General features: G+C 43.2%; 1 protein-coding gene across 4 annotated transcripts in view; it reads left to right on the forward strand.

Moving 5' to 3' along the window:
- The window catches only part of REELD1 (reeler domain containing 1), a 49452-nt gene extending 30473 nt beyond the window's left edge, over positions 1-18979 (forward strand). For 2 of the 4 annotated variants that reach the window (XM_063638228.1, XM_063638230.1), the window contains exons 4-9: positions 3990-4212; positions 6051-6214; positions 9815-10127; positions 10635-10698; positions 11515-14368; positions 16721-18979. In XM_063638228.1, the coding sequence (XP_063494298.1) occupies positions 3990-4212; positions 6051-6214; positions 9815-10127; positions 10635-10698; positions 11515-12123 (1373 nt within the window). In that variant the 3' untranslated portion in view covers positions 12124-14368; positions 16721-18979. The remainder of the gene's footprint in view (positions 1-3989; positions 4213-6050; positions 6215-9814; positions 10128-10634; positions 10699-11514; positions 14369-16720) is intronic. The other 2 variants (XM_055276050.2, XM_063638229.1) reach the window with 2 other exon arrangements.
- Positions 18980-20100: the final 1121 nt, after the last annotated feature.

Below are 20100 nucleotides of genomic sequence, written 5' to 3' on the forward strand. Positions count from 1 at the left end.
TCACACTCTTCAGAGTCCACAGCTTGCCTTGGACCAAGCTTGGAAGTGGCAGTGAGGGACAGCAGAAAAGGAAGCTACAGATACTTCAGATACCACTAAGTGTAGGCAGAGAACTACATGCCCAAGGTGAGCTCCAACACATCAGCAACTTTTGCCCTAAACCCCTTTTGATTTTTGCTGATTCTTTTGATGGGAACTAAAGGTGATCAACAAAAATGAAATTTACTCTATAAATATTGTTTTATCCATTCATTTTGCTCTGTTGAGAAGTGTGAAAAAACATGGGTGCATAGTATATGAGTTCAACATCAATATACTTCCCAATATACTGAATTGTCTATTCTAACAGAGCTTCCCAAACTTTGTTGCATCATGACACAGAAAGCGAGTTTGTGTATATAGCACACTGGGGCAAATGCAAGAGGGTCCCCAAGAAAGGCCACTTCTTTGGGGGCTCCAACCACTCTAGTGTGTGTCCAGCCCCTCCCAGCATGAAGGGATTTGTATGTCAGTATCCTAGTGTTCTGTGGCTAGCGGAATAACAATGGTAAGAATCAAAACACTATGTCAGCCGGGCGTGGTGGCTCATGCCTGTAATCCCAGCACTTTGGGAGGCCAAGGTGAGTGGATCACTTGAGCTCAGGAGTTTGAGACCAGCCTGGGCAACATGGCAAAACCCTGTCTCTACAAAAAAAAATACAGAAATTAGCCAGGCATGATGGCTTGTACCCTGTGTTCCCAGCTACACTGGAGGCTGAGGTGGGAGGATTGCTTGAGTCTGGGAGGCAGAGGTTGCAGTGAACTGAGATAGCCCCACTGCACTCCAGCCTGGGTGACAGTGACAAAGTGAGACTCTGTCTCAAACAAACAAACAAACAAACAAACCCCGAACCAAAAAACCACTATGTCAGGGAGAAAAATCGGCAGAAATAACTAAAAATATTGTGATACCGAAATTCTGAAGGTATCCTGAGGGAAACATAATTGGATTGTAACTGGAACCAAGACAGCATATGTAATAAATGACTTGACGGAGTGCCTCAGGGATTCAATGAGAGTCAGTTATTACTGACTTACGTTGTAAGTATACTGTTCTCTTGCCGGGATCTGTGAGCTCCTTGAAGGTAAGGACTATGTTATCCTGCTCATAGATACATACTCAACTCCTAGCATAGTGCTTGGTGTTCAATAGTTCTAAGTATTTGTTCAAATGTTTATTAATAAAAGTTCAAATGCGTGGAAAATAAAATAATCCTAGACACCAAGCTGCATTTAGCAAACTTATAAAGGTCTGACCCTGATTTTAGCCACTCATTCCCTTGAACATGAGTGGCTAATTTTTAAAAAAAAATTTTAAATAGCTTAAAGATATTACGTGCTTTAAAAATGTTAGAATACTATCAAAAGGTAGAAAATTAAAAGTACTTTTCCTTCTCTTGCTCTGAACACTCAATTTGATTCTCCAGACGTAACGCTTGTTAAGTTTCTTCCACCTCTTTTCAGAAGTTTTCCATGCATTTAAGCATATGTGAGTGAGATCTCAAATTAATATAATCTTCAGCAGACACAAATTAAATTTTTTTTTTTTTGTAAACAGAGTCTCGCTCTGTCGCCCAGGCTGGAGTGCAGTGGTGCAATCTTGGCTCACTGCAAGCTCCACCCCCCGGGTCATGCCATTCTCCTGCATCAGCCTCCCCAGTAGCTGGGACTACAGGCGCCCACCACCACACCTGGCTAATTTTTTTTTTTTTTTTTTTGTATTTTTAGTAGAGATGGGGTTTCACTGTGTTAGCCAGGGTGGTCTCAATCTCCTGACCTCATGATCTACCCACCTCAGCCTCCCAAAGTGCTGGGATTACAGGTGTGAGCCACCGTGCCCAGCCACAGAGCCTGTTTTTAATGATTTCGTGACAGTCCATTGTCTATAGGTCACATGATTGATTTAACCAGTTTCTTATTTATGGGTATTTACTTTTTAAAATTTTTTCATAAACAGTTTTGATGGATATCTTTATTCATATGTCTTTGCTCACTGTAAGCATCAAGATTGCTTTAGTTTCAAGTATCAGAAAAACTGATTAACAGAAACTTAATGAATAAAGACATTTAATTTTCTCTCTTAAGTCTGGAGGCAGTTTCTGTACTGGGTGAAGCCATTCAATGACATCATCTAGATCCTAAGATTTTTCCATTTTCCTGCTCCGCCGTCATCAGCGAGTTAGGTTTTCATTCCTTTGACATCGCACGGTTTCAGGATGAGTGCCGTGGTTTTAGGCCTCACACTGGGACGACAGCTGGAATAAAGGCCTTACGTGAAAAGATTGATCCTTAGACATTAGCTATTCTCTCAGTAGATCTGGCCTCATTGGCCAGAATTCTATCTGGTGAAGGGGAACAGAATCACCAACACTGGTTTTAGTCTAATCACAGTTCATCCCCTGAGGAAAAGGAGAGGCCTAACTTGCCTGAAGACAGGTGGTCTCCACTTCCACATGAATGTAACATCTGGGTTCTGTTAGCAGAACCATCTGTTCTGCTAGCAGGGAATAAGTGGACAATCACTGTTGGGTATTGGACATCAGTGTTTGCCATATTTATTTGTGCAAATTTGTCAGTGGGGAAAATTCCTAGATGCAAAATTTCTAGATCAAAGAGTAATGATTTTTGGAGGGCATTTCTTTTATTGTGTTTATATACATATATCATAAACTTTACCATTATAGCTGTATACAGCTCAAGGGCATTAAGTGCATTCACAATGTTGTACAACCATCATCACTATCCACTTCCAGAAATTTTCCATCATCCCAGATGGACACTCTGTACTGGCCATCCTTCCCTATGCTCAGCCCCAGCTAATTTTAAATCTTCTTTCCGTCTCTGTCAATTTGACTGCTCTAGGTACCTCACATAAGTAGAATCATGCATTATTTGTCATCTTGGTTCTGGCTTTATTTTACTTACTATGTTTTCAGGGCTAACTGATAAGGTAGCATGTATCAGAGGGGTAATTGCATTTTAAATGTGGAAGATGTTGTCAGGTTACACCACAAAAAGTTGGATGGTTTATAGTTCCAGCACTAGTGAATGAATGCCCTAGTTTTTCCATAGTCTTATCAGGACTGCTTACAACCACACATTTTAACATTTGCTAATATGAAAGGTATAAAATAGTATCTCATGTATAATTGCTTTAAAAATAATTACTGAACAGCCAGGTGCAGTGGCTCACGCCTATAATACCAGCACTTTGGGAGGCCGAGGAGGGCGGATCACAAGGTCAAGAGATCGAGACCATCCTGGCCAACATCATGAAACCCTGTCTCTACTAAAAATACAAAAATTAGCCGGGCGTGATGGTGCGTGCCTGTACTCCCAGCTACTTGAGAGGCTGAGGCAGGAGAATCGCTTGAACCCAGGAGGCAGAGGTTGCAGTGAGCTGAGATCGTGCCACTGCACTGCAGCCTGGTGATGGAGCGAGACCCTGTCTCAAAAAAAAAAAATTATTACTAAGCTTGTTTTATTTCTGTTTGCATCCTTTCATTATTTTGAGGGAGTCATCTTTTTATGAATTCACCATGGCTATGACTCTTTGTCTGTTTTATGTCTTACAAATACTTTTTTTTGGAAAATAATTTTTTTTAATCATCTGTCCTGAGTTCACCTAAACTCATATTTTAAAAAAATATAGCACACTTTACTCATATTTTCCTTTATGGCACCTGGGTTTTGCTCAGAGAGGTATTTCTAAATCCAATATTTATAAAAAGAAAAAAGTTTCTAGTTATTTTTTATTTCATTTTCGCATAACTTTGATCCAAATGGAGTTTATTTTGGTGTGAAATAGGACTTCAACTTTTCCCCCCTCTAATGAATTGTTCACTTTCTGGGGGCTGATCTTGAGCTTTTAGTTTTGAAAAAAGCTACATAAAATCACCACATGGAACTAAGTCACACATGTTCATGTTGAACGGGTGTTTTTGTTGCAGTGACGGTGAGAAGCAGTCGTGATTTCATGGGATTTCTCCTTCAGGCTCAAAGAGTGTCTGATCATCAAGTCGCTGGCACTTTCATCCTCATTCCTCCTCATTCCAAACTGATGACTTGTTTTCAAGAGGCTGATGCAGTCACCCACTCTGACAAGTCCCTGAAGAGAAACCTGTCATTCGTGTGGAAGGCCCCTGCCCGGCCTGTGGGGGACATTAAGTTCCTGTAAGAGAGTGAAGTGCTATTTCTTAGAAACTGAGCCTTTTACTTTGAAGAGAGGGGAGCTTCTCTTTGCCCTGACTTCATATTCCCTTTCCCCCTCTTTATGTGGCCACTTTATAGCAAGGACAGGGTTATGGACGCTGCCTAAACTGGAGAGCCTACAGAGGGAAACTAAAATAACGTTGCCCCCAAACTCATCCCTTCATCACTCTCCATGGGCCTAGAGTGTGTTATCTCCCTGCCTCCCTAGGCACAGGTAAATCTTGGCCAACCTCTCTAGGAATTTCTGACCAGAGGACAGAATGGCTGGCGGTGGGGAAGGCAGGAGAGAGCCAAGAAAGAGAGAAACAGGTAGATGGACAAATGGACACGTCCCTGGGCCCAGGAAAAGCCTCTTGAGGCTCTGTGCCTCGGCTTGTTGTCTATAAATGGGCATAACCACAGCACCTCCCTCAGAGGGTTGTATATGGATGAGAGAGCCTACGTTCGCTCAGAACAGTTCCTGGCAACAGTAAGCACTTTAAAAGCATCATTACTACTCAAAATGAGGTACTTGTTTTGCCATTCTTTTCAGACACTTGCATTTACCAAGAAAGATAATTTTTTTCTTTCAGGAAAGGGTGTGTGTTTCTGTTTCTTTTCCCCACATCCTCCTAAATATGAAGGAGACCGCGCCTGCAGGCAGAGATAGTCCAGCGCACCTGCTCCCCTCCTGGACTCCCCTCTGCTCTGGGGAGCAGTGGGAGGGTAGGTTGGTGGCCCCAGACTGTGGTGTCCCTTCTCCCCCACTTCCTGGTGGCACAGGGCAGCAGACAGGACAGCAAGAAGGGAAACACATGCCTTAGGATTTTTCCTCTTTGGAAGGCCCTGGGCCTGCTTACCTGTGGGTGTGCCCAGCTTCTGCCCTTGGCTTTGGTTCTTACGCAGTGCAGAGGGTGTCTGCCGCTTGAAGTGCTTAAACCTGTACAGTCACCTTTCTTTCTCAAAGCACCTCTATTCCTATTTTTGGATTTACCATCATAGTTGCTGCATGCCACATAGCAAGTAGTGTAGAAGCTATGATCTCCATTTGACAGAAAAAATGAGGTAAGTCACTTGATGACACACCTGTCCCAAGTCACCCTGTGATCTCCCACCTCCGGGAACCCTTGCACACGATAACGTCTGCCGAGTCTGGAAACTGCATGTTGGGGGCCTGAACTATGACTCTCACTGCGTCTCGAGCCTCTGGGTGACCTCGGCCAAATTAATCACCTTGTTATGACTGCCTCCTGAATACTTAAAGTGAGAAAAATGGCACTTGCCAATAATCCCTCCTTTACTGAAATATTTGGAAGAACAAACAGCATAATGTTTGTGAAAGTTATTTTTACTGAAGAATTGTTTTTCAAAAAATTATTTAGAATATTAAGGATTTATCTCTAATTTCCAATAGAATCTACAATGACAGTAGACATGTACAATTATACAACAGAATTATGAGATCTTAAAATCATGGTGTAATAACAGTATATCAGGAATGGCTAATAGTAACATTGACGATAAAACCTTTTATTGGAGTCTAAACAGTTTAAGGAGATACTTTTTCGTTAAAATGAGATTTTTAGTGACTGTATTTCTTCAAGAGGACCGTTGATTTGTTCATATCCTCTCCTAATTATTTGCAACTATGGGGTTTTTGTTTTTAAAAAGAATGAACATAATCTCTCTCGTTCTTCTATTTATTTAGTTTTGTTCCTCTTTATCTGTTAATGTGTCCTCTCTTTTCTGTGAGGCTGGCCTGAGTTTTTATTTAAAGGAAACTAAATCCGTGAACCGCTCTGCTCTTTCTCTTTCTGCAGTTTATCAGTAGTCCAGTCATATTTCGTTTACTGGGCAAGGATTGAATCATCTGTTGTGTCTCAGCAGACACACAGCAGCGCCCATTCTGACGACCACATGGAGCCCAGATTACTGATGCCAACCCTTCACCAGAGGCTGGGCGATGTTGAAGGAGCTGCTCCAGGTACAGCTTGTCATTGTATTCGCCAGGCTGGTTGTCATCATTATTTTTACAGTTATCTATTTTCACTTAAAAGTTACTACTGCCAGTTTCCTGTCCCTGCAAAACAAGCAATAAACACCTGCCGTGTCCAACTGCAGCAGTTCTTGGGGATGTGATAACGCAGCAGTGAGAGGGAGGGAATGCTTGCAGTTGCTTTGTTTGTTGCAGCAAACACACTTTGTCGGGCTCAACCTAACACATTAAGTCAGGCCCCGGGGTGGACAGTGAGAGCTGTGCTGCAATACCAAAAAACAGCATACACCTCTTCCCCCAACATTTTCTAGTCCTCACAATATTTCTGCTGTTTTCCTTAGTCCCCTGAAGCTACACAGGGAGCACAAAAAAGAAATGAGCTTTTCTTCGTCTTTTCTCATAAAAACACATCCAGTTTTTATTGATACTTTTCATGGTAGGTAGATGGCTCTTTGCAACCTGGGTTGGAGAACAGAATCAGGAATCACTGTTTCAATGAGAAGGGATTTTTCCTTGCTCACTACATGGCTTTATATTCCATTAGTCCATGAACTCCTGAAAAAAGAAAAGAAACAAAACAAAGGAAAACCACTAGCCAGCTAGAGGATGTTTGACCTACCTGAAAATCCCTGGTGGTATGGAACTCCTTTTTATTGCTTATTTCTAGTTAAGTGCTATGAACACAAGCACTCATAAAAGCACCCAGGCATACGCACACAAGAATCTACCCTTAATCCATTCGTTCTCCTCTTCCCTTATTCTTTCCTTTACTCTTTGCTAATATATTAAGGCCAGAATCCAATCAGAATCCCTGCCTCTTCTCAGTCTAGCAGACCCAGGTACAGAGACAGTGGGGACCACCCTCCGTTCCCTGCCTTTGCCCCAAAACCTTTGTCTTCTTCCGTTACCCAGCACAACTCCTCCAACCTTCCCACCAAGACACTCCTAAAAGCAGAGTAAAGATCTCGGAGCCTGACAGCGTGGCCTAGAGAAGACCCTGCACCCCTGACATGTGTTTGAAATCTCATGTTTTATTTTATGAATGATGCAAATGTCATGTTTTAATCTCAAGTATAACCACGTTTGTTTGAACATGAATATGAATAAAAGTGAAGCTTCAGGAAGAAGTGTCATGTGGAGCCTTGGGCCTTTCTATGCCTGACTCTGCTGGAAACCTTGCCTGCTGGGGGTCGCAGCCTCCAGCCCAAGCAATTTACAGGGTAACCTCCTCATTACACTGCCCACATTCCTCTCCTTCTGGCCCCAGCTTGTCTTCCCCATTCGTTCCACTACCCAAACCCTAGTGATTCCCAAAGGAAAAAGAAACATGTATGTATGTATGTGCGTGCATGTATGTATTTATGTGTGTACGTGCGTGTGTGTGTGTGTGTGTGTATGTATGTATGTATTCTGGGAAGTTTATCTTTGTACAGTTAAGAAAACTATTTCACCTTATTTCATCTAATAAAGTGAAATAGGTTTCTTAACTGTACAAAGAATTCAGTAGGCAAGTATAAATTTTCAAAATTTGGAAAGTAGTATATTGTATATCTGAAATTTATCTCCCAATAGACCAAGACACTTTGAGTCCTTCTCCACCCCATTAGGTATGGTCTACTTTTATATTTCAGTGCCTTCCCTTCTGACAATTCCTCAAACTGGACTGTTGCACATGACAGTTCTCTGTGTCTGTCAAGGCACAGTTCAAATATCTCCTGTGAAACTTTTCCTCATACTTCTTGGTAGGCAAATATCTTAGTCTATTCCAGCTGCTATGACAAGACATCCTAGACTGAAACACTTATAAACAATAGAAATGTATTGCCTACATTCTGGAGGTTGGGAAGTCCAAGATGAAGGCACCAACAGATTAAGTGTCTGGTGAAGGAGGGATGATCTGTGCCTCAACAATGGCACATTCTTGCTGTGTCTTCACATGGTGGAAGGGGTGAACAAGCTCCCTCAGTCCCCTTTTGTAAGGCTACTAATCCCATTCATAAGGACTCCACCCTCATGACTTAAGCACCTGCTAAAAACCCCACCTTCTTACCCTATTGCATTGGGGATTTGATTTCAACATATGAATTTTGAGGGGGATACATTGAGACCATAGTGGCAAGTATAATTGCTTCCTTAGCTCTGGTATTAATTGATTGATTAATTAATTAATTAATTAATTTTGAGACAGAGTCTCTCTTTGTTACCCAGGCTGGAGTGCAGTGGTGCGGTCTCGGCTCACTGCAACCTCCACCTCCTGGGTTCAAATGATTCTCCTGCCTCAGCCTCCCAAGTAGCTTGGAATTACAGGCATGAGCTACTGCACCCTGCTAACTTTGGTATTTTTAGTAGAGAGACAGGGCTTCCCCATGTTGGCCAGGCTGGTCTCGAACTCCTGACCTTAGGTGATCTACTTGCCTTGGCGTCCCAAAGTGCTGGGTTTACAGGTGTGAGTGCCCGGCCTCTTTATTAATTTAGGTAGTTTGACATGTAAGGGTGTCTCTTCCCAGTTTTGAGTTCAGGGACACCAATTACAAGTCCACATTATGTTTGCATCTCCAACAACTATAACAATGCCCAGCACACAGTGGGTCTGCAGGAAATATCCAAATGCTCTTAGAGTTCAGGCAGGAATTTGAAACTATCAGTTTGCCATGTTCTGTATGTCTGGGCTAGGCTGCTTTGTTCTTCACCTCAAAGTTTTTGAGTGTTAAAAACATTGGAGCAAAGGGGTACCTCCTTCACCCCAACAAAGAACCTGGAGCCCTGGCCAGAGAAACTTCTGCCAATACTGTTTTGGTCAATGCCATCATGTCATCCTCATCATCATGGTAGTAAACCCGTGTACCTGTGTGCCAGGCACCTGCTTCACGCTTCCACATCAATGAGTTTATGTCAACCCCTCAGCAATTCTATGCTGGCCTCATTTTGCAAATGAAGAAACTAATGCTCTAGGAGGACTTCCCCAAAGCCAGGAATTAGTGGACGACTGAACCCAGACAAGAATCTGACTCTAAAACCTGCACTTGCTTGCTTGCTGCTCCATGTGAAGCTCTTTCTCATGTTCTGGGCTGTCAGGTTAGCCAGTCACAAATGGGAAATTAGATGGTGGAGGGCAGTGGAGAGCAGTGATCTCGTCTCTTCTCATAGCAGATGTTCAAGTCATTATCACCAGGGAAAGAAACTTTGAGTGTTAATAATAGGGCAAGAAAGATCTAGGGCTTTGAAAAGTTTTGATTTGTGGGATTCCACTCTTTTTTCTAGCTAGAAGCAGTTTTTGGCAGAGGTGAAATAAATATGGTGGTCACAGTGCTTTCTGTGTTCCTTGAATGGTGGCTGTTAAGAAGGTACAGACCCAGATAGGCCAGGGACTCACTCTTTGAAAAGATATAAGCCTTTGCGTGGTCAGGGGCTTGTATGATCAGGCAGGTCATCTTTATTCTGACACTTTTAAGTGCCTCACACTTAATGGTCTCTCCTTGAGGCACATTAGTGTCACTGCTGTTTACCCCCCGATCATAGCTGTTTGTACCAATCGATGTGGGGAAAATGCTCTCACTCACTCTGTGCTGTCTTTGGACCTCTGCTTAGCTCCCAGGGCCCCCATCACTCTTCCACAGCAGCACACGCATGTCTTTGCTGTTGCCCTTCCTGGAGCTGCAGAGGAGGACAATCTAGATCCTGTTCCTGCCAGTATTTGGGTGACAAAGTTTCCTGGGGATGCAGAGACTCTGTCCCAACCATCTTCACACACAGCCACTGAAGGCAGCATCAACCAGCAACCCAGCGGGGACAGCAATCCGACCCTAGAGCCATCCCTGGAGGTCCACAGGCTGGAGAGGCTCGTGGCCCTCAAGAGAGTCTCCTCAGAGAGCTTTGCTTCCAGCTTTAGCACCCATCACAGGTAAGAGTGATGGGTGGGCCATTCCGGACAGGTGATGGGAATAGGCTGAACACTGGAGTGCATCATTTGGAGTCTGACAAAAAAGATCTCAGCCATATTTTTTCTTAAGTGTGTGAAAAACACAGGATGTAGAAGGGCTACTCGTCAGAAGGACTGGGTATGATAATTACCCAGGGAAATTATTCTCTTGGATGGGGTGAGATCTCTGAGATGCTGTTATAAATAAAACAAAACTTTAAAAGTAACTTTTTATATTTTAAATATATTTATAATAACAATATAGAAATGTATATTTTATATAAAATAATAAGCGACAGCATTTGGTGAGTTCTTTGCCACCATTCTCACTCATCTCTCCCTTTCCTCTTCTCTATGGTTCCCAACTCCAAACTCAGAAGTTTTTCAAGTGAATCTGATGCCATCTGCATACACAACAGTGGTAGGAAACATTGCTTTTTGGTCCAAAACTTAATGACCTGTTTTCAGCCCTTCCATTCTTCCCTTTAGAACTCAGGATGATCCCAGCTTTGATTCACTGGAAACTTGCCTGTCCTCAGATGGGGGTGAACAGGTAAGAACCTGAACTGTGAAGTGGGCTTGCGACTGGTATTTTGATCCTAGAATGGTCAGTTTCAGGCTGGGAAATCAGAGCTATTAGACTAGTAGCCAAAGTTAGAGAGAAGAAGGCAAAGTACAATATACACACAGTGTCTTTCTACTAATCAATACCTTTCCATTATATGTAGTGTCTCTGAAATGATCGGCAATTGTAGAAATTGATGTTTTAGTGACTTGTCTTCTCACTTAGCCATAGTTAATAATTACTCTCTTCTCTCCTCCTCCATCCCTCCTTCATAACATTGACCTCAAAACGCCATGTATGGTCCCAGAAGTTAGATCAATAGGCACTATAAAATATAAATGCCCACTGATTTACTATTCCTTTGAAGTCTTAGAAGGAACACAAAATAAAACATGGTATAATATTCTTACTTACATTTATCAGAACCTACAGTGAGGTTAAATGGTCCCTCTTGCGTGGGTCCTATCATAAAAAGACACACTCAAAGCTTTCAGCCATAGAAGATGATGCAATCACCCATTGATATTTTGGTTTGGAAGCCTCTTAAAGGACCCTAAGCTTATTCTTGTAACTGGCTTCCTTGTTCTCTGTGGGGTTTCCATTAGCCACCCCATCCCCATCAATAACAAGTGCATTTGTATCTAGTTGGGCATTTTACTTTGAGCTCCTTTAGTAGCAAGAAAGAGATTGGGTTTTCAGCTGCCGCCTGGGAGTCTTTAAGGAACCCCAGTTAGTTACAAAGTTCAGTGGCAGCTTAGGAGGAAGACCAGTACCTTTGACTCTTTTTTCCCTTTGTTTTTCTAGGACAAGACGAAGGCCTCTAACAGTACCGTGACACAGCCTCCTCTGTCCACCGTCCAGCTTACCTATCCCCAGCGCCTCTGGTCCTCTGAAACTTTCACAGGGAATGGGGCCGGGGCAAGCAACCCAACCCCTGTCCTCCAGACCTCTGGCACTTCTGGGCTACCTGCTGCTGGTGACCAGTCAGAGGCATCCAGGGCCTCTGCCAGCTTCTTACCTCAGTCAAAGCACAAGGAGCTCAGAGCAGGGAAGGGAGATGGAGAGGGTGGAGTGGGATACCCTCGGCAGACCAACCTATGGCCTGACACTGGGCTAGAGGGAGCCCAGGCCCCTCTGGGGATCCAGCTCAGAACTCCCCAGCTGGGAATTCTGCTTTGCCTGTCAGTCACCCTGGGCATGGCCCTGGCCACTGGCCTTCGCTACCTGCACACCCAGTATTGCCACCAGCAGACGGAAGTGTCCTTCAGCGAGCCTGCTTCAGATGCTGTTGCCAGGAGTGACAGTGGTGAGACTGTGCACGTCAGGAAGATTGGGGAGAACAGTTTTGTTTTGGTTCAAGCAGAGTACAACTGGATCACTCCTTCTGTGGGTAGCAAGAAAACAGTCCTCTGAGAAGACTGTCACCCCAGACCTCTCAGTGGCCCTCCTTGGGCCCTGGAGAGTGTCCCAGACAGAGCAGAGCTAATGAGAATACCTGATGAAGACAGGGACTCATTGTTCCTCTGTCAATGTGCAGTTAGTGGAGGAAGCCAGGAGAGGACAGTTTCATCAACAGAGGGAGTTATTCCTGAGCTTTGTTGTCTTAACATCTGTAATTGAGCTTCCTTTTTTCTTTTTGCAATTAGACGTTCTGTTTGAAGACTTAAACTCAACACAATGAATATTGTATAACCCGCTCATTAACTAGACCCCTGTGGCCGCTAAGCTTCCTCTGTTGCCCTAAGGAAGCCATAGAAATAGAAATAGAAATACTGTCCCTCCTTAGTGTCTCATCTCTTCTAACTCTGGGAAAAAAAAAAGTAATGTTGGATTGTGTCTCCTGCAAGAAAAAGAACTGCAGCTCTCACTTTGCCTTCCTAAACCACCCCCAAAGAAGTTTTCTTTTCAAAACTGAATTCAACAACTTGCTAGAGTTCTGATTTGGATGACTAGGTGAATGCAAGGGTATGTGGTCTTCTGGGCAACTCAGCAGTCTGGCAAATCTGCCATGGAAATTGATCCAAAGTCAGGAAAGTTTTTGAGAGCTTGATTGAACACATCTTTAGGAAAACATATACATGCAACACAAGGCCATAAACACCAGAGTGGGGTAGGCAAGCCTTTTCATCAGGTGTAAATGGATCTGAGACCTCCCATCCATTTACACTTGAGGGAAAGATTCGTGTATTCCAACAGCTAGCAGACATACTGCCTTTTGCCAAAGGTCAGGCTGAAAAACATTATTATACCAGCATAGTTTGAAGAACAGTCTTTACTTGTCTTTTCAGGGAATATCAGGAAGAAAGCTTCATGGATGAAGGTCATCTATCTGATCTCATAACTTTATGAAGATTGCTTTGATTTAACAGTGGCTCCACAGACACTATCTGAGGTCAAAACAACAGATCTGAATATAACTCTTAAATATGCTCACCTAATATAGCACATTGGAATTAGCTGCCTTTTCAGAGTGAAACCTATTATAGAGTCATCATTCATTTTAATGCAGAAACAAAAATCACTACAAATTCGGAAAGGATATTTGTTTATTGAACATCTAATTCATACAGGAACTGTGCTAAGAAGTTTGCATATATCTTCACGTTTAACCCTCACAAAAATTTAATGAGGAGTAAGTTCAGTAGCTTTCCAAGGAGAATGAGGCTTTCCTTATACCTCAATTTAACAATTTTTAAAAATTGAGTGTTCAGGAAAGAGACAGCTCCTGCCTTTTCCACACCTCCCTTTAGCTCATTGGTCATCAATTCCAAGACTCTCCCCTCCCGGATTCTGGCCTAGATAGCTCTGTTCCCTGGCTTCAGTCATTAGATGCATGGAGACCTAGGTAATTTGTGCATTCACAAATGAAAGTGTTCTAGGAATGCTGTGGAAAGAAACAAATGTACTGTAGTCTAATAAGGCCACATATATCCCTTCTGCATGCCTAGCCCTCTAAAAGACGTCCTCCCCAAGAAGCAAACAAGGGACCCCATTAATGGAGAGCTTTCATCTGGCCACATCGCATCAGAGCCAGATGCACCATGTATGCAATCTTTTTTAAATCTTTTCTGTCTAAGAGAGAATTTCTATGTAAACAGACTGTTTTGCTTATCTATTGATGTGAACAAATTACCTCCAGGCTTAGTAGTTGAAAATAAAATCACCACCACCACCACCATTTATCATCTTTCACGATTCTGGGGTTGCCTGGTCTCAGCTGGGCAGTTCTGCTCTCAGTGTTATTGAATGGGATGGGACAGCCTAGCTGACTCCCTCACATGGCTTGCAGTTGATGTTGGCTGCCAGCTAAGGGCCCAAATGGGGCTGCTGAAGAATGTGGGAAGCAATATGGCTCTGTTCTTTGTGTCTTCTTATGCCATATGGTGGCTGAGTTCTAAGAGGAAGTGTGCCAACAACACAAAACCAAAGGCTGCATATCTCTTAAGACCTGGCCCTTGGAAGTTGTCATAGTGAGTCACAGGACCAACCCTCATTATTCAAAAGGAAGGGCAACAGATTTCACTTTTTGATGGGAGAAGTGACAGAGGATTTGCAGCCATCTTTAATTCACATTCCCTTCTGCTTAGACTGCTGATCTGCCATGGAGGGATTGTGTGAGACTTGAAGAGATGCCATTCATCCCTGGATGATGAGGGAGGTGAGAGGAGTCTCCAGATTTCAGGGTCAGGCATTTTCTCTTCTCCAGTTGGACTTCCAGCTTATACAAAACAGTAAAGTGATGCATAAGGTTTAGCCAGATCTCTGAGCCTCATCTTCCTCATCAGAGAAAAGGACTTCACAAAATCATTCAGCTCTTTTCGTTGATGTAAAGATTGAATGCATACATAATATTTAGCTATCCATAACCAAACTGACATACCATTGTTATTAATGTTATCCTGAAGCTGCAACACTGTCTTTACATGTAGCCCATTTAGAGAAATTCTGTGATTATGAAAAAAAAGTCACTTTCTTTCTATGACAAATTCTCCTCTTCTTCCTTTTTTTTTTTTTTTTTTTTTTCTGAGATGGAGTCTTGCTCTGTCACCAGGCTGGAGTGCAGTGGTGCAATCTTGGCTCACTGCGATCTCTGCCTCCTGTGTTCAAGCAATTCTCTTGCCTCAGCCTCCTGAGTAGGTGGGACTACAGGCACGCACCACCACGTCTAGCTAATTTTTGTATTTTTAGTAAGGATGGGTTTTCACCATGTTGGTCAAGATGGTCTCTATCTCTTGACCTTGTGATCCATCCACCTGGGCCTCCCAAAGTGCTGGGATTACAGGCGTGAGCCACTGCACCCAGCTGACAACTTTTCTTGAAGCAACCTTCCCACCTCGCTTCCCTGGCCCAGCCACTTGAAGGCCACACGAGTTGTCATGGTCGTCATTGGCTACAATTCCTACCACGTATCAGATATTTTTTTGCTGCAGCATTCTGACTAGACTCTTTTTTGGCCAGGGCAGCTGGAGTCCATGGGCCTATACTCATACTACATAAGTGATTGTGAAGGTCCTCTAAGCTTCACAGAAGCCCCAGAGGGGAATGAGTAGGAAGTGTTAACTTAACCTGAAGGCTCTTACTAAAGCACAAAGCCATTAAAAGTAAAAAAAAAAAAAAAAAAAAAAAAAAAAAAAAAAAAAAGAAGAAGAAGAAGGGAAAGGACTCAAATACAATATCTTAAAATAATTTTTGTGTTTTGTAGGAACAGCTACAAAATTGCTCAGCCAACCTCTTCTTGGAGGAAAGAAGGTATTGAGCTAAACACACATTTGAGGGAAAATGATGGATAAATAATTGCTGGAAACTCTTTATATTTTAAACTAATGCTTTTATATCTATAGTGCTAATTTAATAACTATACACCATGGGTAGTGGTAGCCTTAATCTTTTTATATTCAGAGACCATTTTTGATATTTCCAATTAGTTTTTTCCCATAGATACAATTTTAGTAAAGTACAACTTAATATTTGACTGTAGCTTGGCTTGCTGTCCCACTGTTGAGGCTATCTGCATTAATTTGCTGTTATGCTGTTTGTTTTCCTTGAAAAAAATTTTAATTAGCAAAAAAACCCAAGAAAGTCAGCAAACCAGTAAATATTTAGACATGTGTCACACTTTATTTGCAAGTTATCTGGGAAGGGCTGGCAATTTATGAATAAATTTCAGATAACGGCCATGTCCTCTCCCTGTCTCAGACTTCCAGTATTAATCAGTGAGCCTAGCCTTTCTGGGACACAGACTGTGTGTTCTGATTTCATTTCACTCCAGCCTATCCCTCTTCTAAAAGTGGCAAGAAACTTCTTTTATTCAAGTGAAATTAATTTGCATTAATTTGTTTTATTAAACTTGAGAACTTCTCCAGACTTACAGTATTCTGAGCATTCTGCTCCATCTGCCCTGGCATGGTGCAAAACCAGGGGTGGTCATCTCTGGCTCCCGGTTTAGCATATCAGGAAAGCATTTGTGATAAAAGGAAGACTAATGTTTTGTTTGTTTGTTTATTCTGCTTTTTAAATGCAAAAAGAAAATGGGAGCGTTTTGAGACTCATGTTCTACCCATGATGATTGGGGCCACCAGGACAACTATAGCCTGTTAGATGTTTTCCGGAGATTTTTTGCTTTCAAAACATAATCAGTTCATGTTGCTGTCTCTGAATTCCCTAATGGTTTTCCATCTCTCTCAGAATAAAATATGGACATCTGATTGGGCTATGTCCTGCGAGAGCTGGCCCTCTGACATTACCCTCTTCCTGCGTGTTCACTGTGCTGCTCTGAGCGCTCCGGGAAGCTCTGTGCGGCTCCCTTGCTCTCCTGTTGTCTGGAACCCTGTTGCCCCAGGCATCCAGCCTTCAGAACTTTCTTCTAGAGCTGCCTCAGCAGACAGCCTTCTCCTGACCATTGCAACCTCTAATCAACCTAGGCTCCTACACTGTTTAATAATATTGATAGCACTTATAACCACTTGAGTCATATATTTATCTGTGTTTGTTTATTTTCTGCCTTCCCCAGATACAGATGCTTCATAAAGACAAGGACTTTGTTTTATTCACTGCTGTATTCCTAGTACATAGCTTGGAGTCCGCTATTCCTAGTACATAGTAAGTAATCAGTAGGTATGTGTAACATTTGTAAGTGAAAAGTTCAATACCCGTGTTAACTATCATCAGCTCTTAGTGTAGATTAAAGTTGAATATATGGCACCTTGAGTAGCTCCAGAACACTTGGGAATCAGGCAATGTAAGTTTCCCTCCTAGAGGTGAATTAAAAAGAGTTCTATGGGTGACTGTCCTCAGTGCAGGAAATGTTCTTATGTCTCAGATCCAAGGCTCCAGGGAGTTCTCGGCAGGGAGGAACCAAGAATAGACTTCCCTCTCGATCTGCGCTGGGGCAGAAGGAAGGCTGACTGGAGTCTTTCCGACTCAGAAGCTCCCCACGAGCAGCTTATTTTCAGGTTACATCATGTGGCGCAGGCTTTCTCAGCCTCCATGCTATCACCATCTGGGGTTAGATATTGCTTATTTTGGGGGGCTGTCCTGTGCATTGCAGGATGTTTAGCAGCATTCCTGGCCTCTACTCAATACCAGTAGCTCCCTCCTCCCCAGTTGTAAAACCAAAAATGCCTCCAGACATTGACCAATGTCCCCTGGAGGGCAGAATCACCCCTGTTGGGGAACCACTGGTCTAGGAGATAAGGCATGTGACTATAGGCCCCAAGCTGAAGTGGCGTTTCCCACATGATTTCCACACCCAGGGATGGAGTGGGCAGTACTGAGATGGAGAACTATAGTTTACAAATTGGAGTGCCTTTGAAGGTCTTCTGACTCAGTGATTTTTAAAAACCGAGTCAGTAAACCAATAAAAGCTGAATGCTCTAGGGGAGGTTTGGGGATATCTTCTCCTCTTGTTTCCTTCTCCCAGGCTCCCTTTTGCCCATTGCCTCAGAAACTCAGGGCTCCAACAAACAGGGATTGAAAACCATGAACAACGCTTTCTTCAGATGAGGAGAGTAAGGCCATGGAGAGGTCAGTCCAACGACAAGTAAGTCTAGGGGAGTCCTCAGATTCCTTCGACCCACCCTGACTTCCAAATTCACTTTTCCTTCCACCATACTTGGCAGCTCATTTATTCTCTTGGATCGTGTTAGGTATTGTAAATATTTCAACAGATCCAGAGAGAGTCAGGAATCAAGCAGAAAAATGGCCTGGAATGATCACTTTACTGCCACCCTGGGAATGAGGAGGATGGTAGGACACTGGAGACTGGTCAGTCATAGTGAGTGAGGCCTGGGCATGACCTGCCAGGCTGTGACAGGGCCCCAGCAGTGGGCCAAAGGGAGGAGAGACAGCAAGGGAGGGAGGGGCTGTCATTATCCCAGGTAGGAGCTCACCATGGCACGCAGATGTTTCTCATTGGTTTACAGCCACCATCTTGAACTCACTGCCTTCCTTTCTGTGGGCTCTGCATTTTCCTTCCTTCAAATGGCATCTTGGGAACATCTTCCCCCTCACCTGATGATGGATGGCTTCTGCAAAGTGTTTTGTTGCTTTATTCAGGGAAGAGGGTGCCTGGAAATACATTCTATTGGATAATAAAGACCGTATTTCCCTGATTTATTGTCAAGCTATGCAGGGTTGTCTGAGAGGCAAGGAACCAGTGGGGATATACATTTTGACTAATGATTAATTATTATATCAAAAGTGATATTTTCCTATCAACTGATAGGCAGGAAAAATAGACTAGAGCTTGCTAGGTTAGCACCATGGGTCACAGATGTAGCCTCTGCATTTTCAGATTATATTATCCATTACAGGCGGCACCTTCTCATTTAAAAACATAATTTGTTGTTCTCCCAGACGACAAAAAAAAAAGCTGACATTTCACATGGAAGCCAAAGATTAGAATCACTGCACAGGGCCGCATATGGAAGTACATTAGGATGTGGTGTCCCTGAATCAAGGACGCCAGGCGGCCAGTGCTGGGAGAGATGTAGAAGGCAGTAACTTCTGATCTTTATTATGCAAATGTGCAGCCCCCGAGCCAGGCTGTTTAACCTCATCAGGGGAAATGTCGCTGATCATTTCAAGCTCCAAATGTAGCACAAGCATTAGTGCTAGTATGTTATTATTGGTGTTATTATGATTTGGACGGCATATGGAAGCCCAAGCCCTCTGATTTAAGCTCAGTCCCTCCTTGCTCAGACCCTCTGGGATTGGACATAAACTCCTCTTGATATTAAACAAACAAATATTTTTTTCTTTCTCTTTGTAATGTTTGTTGGTGGAATATTTTGCATGCCTGGTTGTCTGCCAAACATGGGTGAGGATGGTGAGAGCTTCATGAAATGCAATCTCTACCCCAGAGGCTTAGTGACAGGGTGCCTTCTCTCTCCTCCAGGGCTCTGTGCCCTAGTGGCAGCCGCATCTAGAGGAAGCATAAAGAATGGAGTAGGGGCAGGAGAAAGGATGGATCGGGGAGTGGAAATGGTAAGGAGGATTGAAAAGAGAGATGCTGCATGGGCTTAGAACGGGAAAGTTCCCTTATTCCCACTTGTGAGTCGTTGCTCTCTCAGAGCCATAAAGGAAACTGAGGACCTGCCGAACAGGCAACGAGAAGAAATTAAACAAGAAGCTGTCAAAGACAGCTGATTAGTGGCCCAGGGTGGTTGAAAGCAAAGGTTGAGCATCTTTGAAATCCAGATCGCTAGACCTCAGTTGGCAAGGTCCGACTTTTAGAAGAAATTAAGTAAATAAAAGTGACACGTTAAGCTGTAGTGACATTCTAGGGGAAACAAAAAGCAAGCAGTACACATGCCTTTTCCTCCGTCAGCCTGGAACGAGGAGGGAGATTGGTCATTGCACAACTGGAAAGACTAGAAACTTCTCCAGAGACTCTCAGAGTCCTTCTTATCTAGCCCCAAGTCCTCTTAATATAAACACTGTTATCGGGATCCCAGTCCAAGTGAATCAGTTTTTGTGAGCAGAATCCACATCCCTATTTTTTAAGGCTTTCCAGGAGATTCTAAAGTGCAGCTAGGGCTGAGGCTGCAGCTCTGGATGCTGATGAACAGAAACTCCACAAGAGCCGGAATTCTTGAATGTTTATTTTCTGCTGTATACCCCAGCATCTAGCACAGAGTCTGGTTCATAGTAGAAATGGAATATAGATTTCCTAAATGAAAGGGCAATGGGGGAAACAAGGCATTTCTGTAACAGATAAAAGTATGAGCACTTTGGGAAGCCGAGGTGGGCAGATCACCTGAGACCAGCCTGACCAATATGGTGAAACCCCGTCTCTACTAAAAATACAAAAATTAGCCAGGCATGGTGGCACACGCCTGTAGTCCCAGCTACTCAGGAGGCTGAGGCAGGAGAATTGCTTGAACCTGGGAG

The sequence above is a fragment of the Symphalangus syndactylus genome, chromosome 4, assembly GCF_028878055.3.
Source record: "Symphalangus syndactylus isolate Jambi chromosome 4, NHGRI_mSymSyn1-v2.1_pri, whole genome shotgun sequence".
In the NCBI taxonomy this organism is placed as follows: domain Eukaryota; kingdom Metazoa; phylum Chordata; class Mammalia; order Primates; family Hylobatidae; genus Symphalangus; species Symphalangus syndactylus.